This window comes from Falco cherrug, unplaced genomic scaffold (genome assembly GCF_023634085.1).
Source record: "Falco cherrug isolate bFalChe1 unplaced genomic scaffold, bFalChe1.pri scaffold_302, whole genome shotgun sequence".
Taxonomy (NCBI): Eukaryota; Metazoa; Chordata; class Aves; order Falconiformes; family Falconidae; genus Falco; species Falco cherrug.
Genome location: NW_026599462.1, coordinates 20,214 through 27,099, shown reverse-complemented (window position 1 = coordinate 27,099; position 6,886 = coordinate 20,214). Strand labels below are relative to the sequence as shown.

General features: G+C 72.0%; 1 protein-coding gene across 1 annotated transcript; it reads left to right on the top strand.

Moving 5' to 3' along the window:
* Positions 1-224: 224 nt before the first annotated feature.
* On the top strand, positions 225-6,242 carry OS9 (OS9 endoplasmic reticulum lectin; the record flags this gene model as incomplete). Its single annotated transcript, XM_055700458.1, is given in 18 exon segments — positions 225-590; positions 1,920-2,096; positions 2,196-2,259; positions 2,385-2,461; positions 2,563-2,661; positions 2,745-2,897; positions 2,899-2,947; positions 3,065-3,193; positions 3,848-3,957; positions 4,083-4,125; positions 4,244-4,332; positions 4,443-4,637; positions 4,639-4,713; positions 4,805-4,865; positions 5,023-5,148; positions 5,241-5,350; positions 6,103-6,132; positions 6,134-6,242. Coding segments are annotated over 18 exon segments (2,052 nt in total), but the record flags the coding sequence as incomplete, so codon positions are not given.
* Between the last annotated feature and the right edge of the window lie 644 nt (positions 6,243-6,886).

Genomic DNA, 6,886 nt, shown 5'->3' with positions numbered 1-6,886 from the left:
CTCCTCCCCGCTCCGGTAATCACGTGGTCCCCTCCCTTCCCCCCCCCCCCGGGATGCTCTGCCTCCCTCCGCCAATCAGGCCGCCGGGATCGCCTGCATCCCGCTTGGCCAATGAGGAGCCGGCAGGAGCGCCGCTGCTCGGCGCCTTTAAGAGCTTCGCGTTGCGTCATCGGGGCCGGCTGCGCCCCGCCCGGGCGATTGGCTGCCGCCTGCGCTGACTCGGCCCAATCGCCTCCTCCCCAGCCGCCTCCCGCGGCGGCTTCAACCCCGGCGGGCGCCGTTGCCAGGCTCCGCCAATAGGAGGCGCGTTGCGCGCTGATGGACAGGCGGGCTGCCCAACCGCCGTGCGCGCCGCGGGGGTGGGCGGGGCGGGCGCCGTGAGGCGGCGGGCGGAAGCGGCGGGCGGCGGGGGAAGATGGCGGCGCGGCGGGGCGCGGGCCCTGGCTCGGGGCCGGCGCGCTGGTGCTGCTGGTGGTGCTGGGGCCCGGGCCCGGCCGCTGCCGGGGGCCCGAGCCGCCCTCAACCTGCAGGAGCTGAGCGAGCTCAAGTACGGCCTCGAGATCCTGGCCGAGCCCGTGCTGGCCGGGCAGGTGGGCCGCGGCGGCGGGGGGGGGGGGGCACCGGGCCGGGGGCGGGGGGAGCCGCTGGGGGTCCTGCCGGGAGTGGGAGCACTAGCTGGGGATCCAGGATACCGGCCCTGGGGGGTCTACCGGGGCTGAGGGCAACCGGGCCCGGGGTCCTACTGGGGCCGGGGGGCGTGGGCCGGGGGTCGTGCCCGGGCCGGGGTCGTGCCCAGGACGGGGTCGGGGCGCCGTCACGGGGCTCTACCGAGGCAGGGGTCACCAACTCGGGGTTGTACGGGGGACACACGCAGCAAGCCGGGGTGGGGGAACCGGGCAGAGGTCCTACCGGGCATGGAGGGCATGGGCAGGGGGCCGTGCTGGGGCAGGGGAACCGGCCGGGGGTCCTACCAGCCTTGGGATCGCCATAGCGGGGCTGAGGGCACCAGCCAATGGTCCTACTGGGGCTGGGGGCTCCAGCCCGAGGTGGGGAACCTGCCCGGGGCAGTACCGAGGGGGGAGGCACTGGCTGGGGGGGCGGGGGGCAGGGATTTGGGGACAAAACAGGCTGTGAGCGCGCTGGGGGTCTTACTGGGAGCACTGGAACGGGCCTGGGGCAGCATGCTGGGGGGGTCCGTACCTCTCCTGCCTCCCACTCGCCTCCGCCGCGCGGCTCCCGGGGTGCAGCTGGGCCTGGGGGCAGCGGTGACACCCCCCCCCCAGCACCCGTGTGGTCCCTGGGGGGCTGCGGCTTCCGCATCCGCCGGCGTCAGCTCCGGCAGGGCTCGCCACGGGGCAAAGGTCTTCGCTGGGTGACAAAGGGCGGCAGCTGTCCCCTGCCCCGTGCCTCGGCCCCCCCAGACTGGGCAGCGGGGTTGGGGGGGGCGCCTGCTGCCCGGTGTCCCCTGCCACCGCCCCGCTGAGCCACCCAGCAGCCCCTGGTAGGGGGCGGGGGTCCAGTTTGGAGACCCCCGACAGCTGCTGGAGGAGGGGGGGGGGGGCAGTGACAGGGGTGTCCCCCCACCTTGTGTCCGTGTCACAGCCCTTCACCAGGGTGATGGAGGGGATACTGGGGGTCGCGGGGGGGGCCACCTGGGGATGCTGGGCCCTGTGGGGTGGGGCGGGGGGGGGGCTGGGGGGTCCCGGGTGTAGCTCACCCTGGGGGCCAGGGTGGGCTCACGCGTAGCAGGGGAAATGGGGGAAACTGAGGCACGGGGCGGGGGGGGGCGGCGCAATGGTTTGAACTGGTTTCCCCAGGGTGGGTGGTGGGTCCCATCCTGCCATGTGGCTCCGGCCAGCCCCCTGGGACCCCTGTCTGGTGCCCAGGGACCCTGACAACCGTGTGTGCCCCCCCCCCAGCGCCAGGCGGAGGATGTGGTGACGGTGGCATCGAAGTTCAAGCAGCGCTACGAGTGCCGGCTGCCCCCAGCCGCCATCCGCCGACCCCCCGACCCCGAGGAGGGGGCGCAGCTCTACAACGGCTCCGGTGTCGCTGAGCTCCTGCGCCCCATGGCAGCTGCGCCGTGCCTCGTCAAGGTGGGGGCTGGGGGCTGCAGGGGGGGGAAGGGGGTGGGGGGGGTCACCCGGTGGTCTCCATCCCCATCTCGTGGCTTGTCCTGTGTTTTTTTTTTCCAGACCAAGGACTGGTGGACGTACGAGTTCTGCTACGGGAAGCACATCCAGCAGTACCACGTGGAAGGTGATGGTGGGGTTGGGGGGACAAAAAGGGGCTTGGGGACACACCCACACCCACACAGATGTCCCCAGTGTCCCCCCCTCCCCACTCCTGGGGTGCTGCCCGTGTGACTTTGCCCTTTTTTCCAGAGTCGGAGATCAAGGGCGACATCCTCTTCCTCGGCTACTACCAGTCGGCGTTCGACTGGGACGACGAGACGGCCAAGGTGCGCACCGGCATCCCCACCCCTCTTAGGAGACAGCGGGGACTCCCCGGGGGTCCCCATCCCCACCCCCGCTGTGTGTGTGTGTCCCCCCACCCCCCCAGGCCTCCAAGCAGCACCGGCTGAAGCGGTACCACAGCCAGAGCTACGTCAACGGCTCCCGCTGCGACCTCACCGGCCGCGCCAGGGAGGCCGAAGTGCGGGTGAGTGTCCGGTGGCACTGCGGTGACACCCGCGTCCCCACCGTGGCGACACCAACTGATGACCCTCCCCCCCACTCGCTTAGTTTTTATGTGAGGAGGGGGCTGGCGACTACATCGCCCGGGTGGACGAGCCGCAGTCGTGCTCCTACGTGGTGACGGTGCACACCACGCGCCTGTGCCACCACCCGTTCCTGCGCCCCCCCCCCGGCGCGGCGCCGCAGCCCATCCGCTGCCAAGCCGGCGCTCAGCCCCGCGCAGTACGTCCAGTACGTCCGCGCCCAAGTCTGTGAGTACTGGGGGGGCGGAAGGGACATGTGGGACCCCCCCCCCAACCCTGGCTGGGGGGACCCTGGCGTGAGGGTGACCCGTCGCCCCTCCCTGTGTCCCCGTCCTCCCCCCCCAGCTGACACCAAGCGGAAGGTGGAGGAGATCTCAGAGGAGCTCAAGACGTTGGACACGAGGCTGTGGAGTGGGGGAGGGGGCGAGACCCCCGCGCAGCCCCCCGAGGGTGCGCCGGCGGCTCACGGTGATGGTATGGCCCGGGACCCCTCCTCGCCCTGTCCTCTGTCCCCCCCACGGTGACAGCACAGCCCCCTCCCCTCCTTGCCCTGTCCTCTGTCCCCCCCCTCCGGTGACAGTACAGCCCCCTCCCCTCCTCGCCCTGTCCCTGTCCCCCCCCACGGTGACAGCACAGCCCCCTCCCCTCCTTGCCCTGTCCTCTGTCCCCCCCCACGGTGACAGCACAGCCCCCTCCCCTCCTTGCCCTGTCCCTGTCCTCCCCCCCGGTGACAGCACAGCCCCCTCCCCTCCTTGCCCTGTCCCTGTCCCCCCCCACGGTGACAGCACAGCCCCCTCCCCTCCTTGCCCTGTCCCCTGTCCCCCCCCACGGTGACAGCACAGCCCCCTCCCCTCCTTGCCCTGTCCTCTGTCCCCCCCCACGGTGACAGTACAGCCCCCTCCCCTCCTTGCCCTGTCCCTGTCCCCCCCTCCGGTGACAGTACAGCCCCCTCCCCTCCTTGCCCTGTCCTCTGTCCCCCCCCCCGGGTGACAGCACAGCCCCCTCCCCTCCTTGCCCTGTCCCCCCTCCGGTGATAGCGCAGCCCCCTCCCCCCCCTCGCCCCTGCTCCCCCCCCTCGTGGAGCTCCCTGGTGGCAGCTGTGCCCGTGTCCCCCCCCCCCCATGCCAGCCACACCGGGGGGACAGGGACGACCCGGACCCGGCCAAGGAGGCGGCTTTTTGGGAGCGGGTGTGCGCGAGGTGGCCAGCGGGGCCAGTGGCCAGCAGGACAGCGCCAGGGTGAGTCCCCCGTGTCCCCGGGGATGCCCTCATGGCCACCGGCGAGGGGCCGGGCGGGTGTCCCCTTAGGGGAGCTGTTTGGGGGTCCTGCTCCATCACCCTGTGTGTGTGTGTGTCCCCCGCAGGCAGAGGAGCCGTCCCCAAAGGCAGCCGGTGGCCGGGTGGCTGGTGAGTCCCTGGGGGGGTGGCCACCAGCAGGTGCTCTGTGTCCGTCCCCCCCCCCCCCCCCCCCAGCACATGCCATGTCGTGTCCCCCCCCCCATCTGTTTTCCTGATCCCTTCGTAGATACGCGGAAAAAAATCCATTTCAAAGTGATCCGGAGCCCCGGGGACCTGCTGCAGTTCATCGAGGAGCTGAAGGAGAGCACCAAGAAGGTGGGTGCCCACCCGCAGCCCCCCCACACCCCCACCCCGGGGCAGGGCTGGGCTCTGCCGTGCCTCAGTTTCCCCGTCACAGTGCCCAAGCCCCGTCCCTCTGCCTCCAGGCCAAGGAGAAGGCGAGCGAGGAAGAGGAGGAGGAGGCAGCGAAGGCTCCTGCAGCCCCCCCCCCGCCCCTGAGGAGCCCCCAGCAGGGGAGGGGGGAGCGAGAGGAGGAGGGGGAGGAGGAGGAGGAGGAGGAAGAGGAGGAGGGGGACCTGCTGGGGGGCTTTGAGAAGGAGCTGGAGGCTGTCCTGCTGCCCCCCCGCCCAGGTGGCCCAGCTGAAGGAGGAGGTGAAGACGGAGATGGAGAAAGAGTTCGACAACATCATCAACGAGGTGGGTCACCACGCCGGGGGGACCCCCCGGCGGGGTTGGGGACCCCCCCCGGGGCTGGGGACACCCCCCCCACCCCCTCCATCACCCGCAGGTGGAGGATGAGCTGGAGACCGAGGGGCTGAAGGGGGAGTTTGACCGAACCGGGCTTCCAAGTCGCTGGCCTCCACCCTCAAACCGCCTGATGGACAAGCTGGATGGGGGGGGGTCCCCCCTCCCCCGGGGGGGAGAAGGAGGAAGAGGAGGGGGTTGGGAGGAAGGCCGGCCCGCCCCCCCCCCCAGCCGACGGTCGGGTGAGGGTGCGGTGGTGAGCAGGATCGGGCCCGGCAGCGCCCGGCAGCGGGACCCCCCCCCCGCTGGCTCGGGATCACCCCCAGCTCCATCACATCGAGAGCGAGGTGCGGGAGCTGCTGGCCAAGGAGGGGCTGCGGGCTGAAGGTAGGGTCTGGGGGGGGGGGGATTGCAGCTAGGGGGGGGCCCCCCACCCCGGGCGCCCACCCCCCACCTCACCCCCATCTTCCGCCCACCAGGGAAAATCGAGATCAAGATCGTGACGGCGGGGGGGGGCGAGGAGGACGAGGCGCACTGGCTGTCGGAGGAGGACACCAAGAACCTCAAGGAGATCTTCTTCAACATCCTGGTGAGGGGGGCTGGGGGGCGGGGGGGGGCCTGAGGCACGGGGGGGGTACCTGGGGGGGCACTGAGGCACGGGGGGGGGTACCTGGGGGGGGGCACTGAGGCACGGGGGGGGGTACCTGGGGGGGCACTGAGGCACGGGGGGGGAGGAACTAGGGGGGGCACTGAGGCACGGGGGGGGGAGGAACTAGGGGGGGCACTGAGGCACGGGGGGGGGAGGAACTAGGGGGGGGCACTGAGGCACGGGGGGTGGGAACGGGGGGGGAACTACGACTCTGAGCCACGGGGGGGGCACTGAGGCACTGGGGGGACCCTGAGGCATGAGGGGGGCACTGAGGGACACTGAGGCATGGGGGGGGGGCTCTGAGGCACAGGGGGGGCGCAGAGGGGGCAGAGACACACACCCCCCCCCCAGTTCTGCAGGCTGCAGCAGAGACAACCCCCCCCCACCCCCCCCCGGTTCTGCAGCCATGGCGGGTGGGAGCGCTCCCCAGATGGGGTGTCTGTCCCGCCCCCCCCCACACATGGGGTGTGTGGTCCTCCCCCATGGCACACGTATGTCGTGTGCCCCCCAATGGCACATACGTGTTGTGTCCCCCCAATGTTCCTGCCCCCCCAGCAGCACACGTGTGTGTGTGTGTCCCCCCCATCCCCAATGCCGTGTCCTGTCCCATGTTCCCCCCCTGCCCCCCCGGCGTGCCCCCTGCCCACCTGGCACACGGGTGCCCCCCCGGTGACACGTGTGTCCCCCCCCAGATCCAGGGCACGGAGGAGGCGCAGAAGGAACAGGCGGCGGCAGCAGGCGCTGGAGGACAATTACCGCTTCGTCTGGGGGGGGCGCGAGGACCCCCAGCCCCCCAGTGACTCCGAGGACCCCGACTTCTGACCCCCCCCCCCCCACAACTTGCGGTTTCCCCCCTCCCCCCCACGGGGGGGGCGGGCAGGCACAGGCCTCCCAGGTGCCCTATAGCTGTGCGCCCCCCCCCCCCCCCCCCCCCGTGCCCCCTGTGTGGGGGGGCTTGGACTGTTCGGGGGATGGGGTGGGGGGTCCCCGCTGGGTGGGGGGACCCTGCCTGGAGGATGGGTGCGTTTGTGACATGGGTGAGCTGGGGGGGGGAGGGGGGGGGGGAGGGAGTGTGTTGGGGGGGGGGGAGGGAGTGTGATGGGGGAGGGGTCCCCGATTGGGGGGGGGGGTCCCCCCCTTATTGCCACTGGAGCCATTTGCCCCTCCTGGGGGGGGCGCTCTCTCATAATGAGACTTAACGAGGTGGTTCGGCCTTTGGCCCTGTGCCCCTCCCCCCCCTTTTTATCAATAAACCGAGCTCACCCCCGGGCTGTCTCCTGTCCCCTGCCCCCCCCCCCCATCCTTCCCCCCCATTGTCTTCCCCCCCCCCGCCTCCCCATTGTCCCCCCCCCTCTTCCCCCCCCCCCCCCCTCCCCAGCCCAGCTGCTCCTGGGACCCCCAGGACCGACCAAGACCCCCAGGACTGACCAGGTGCCCCCCATCCCCCCCCCTAGGTGGGGGGTGCAGCTGAGTGCC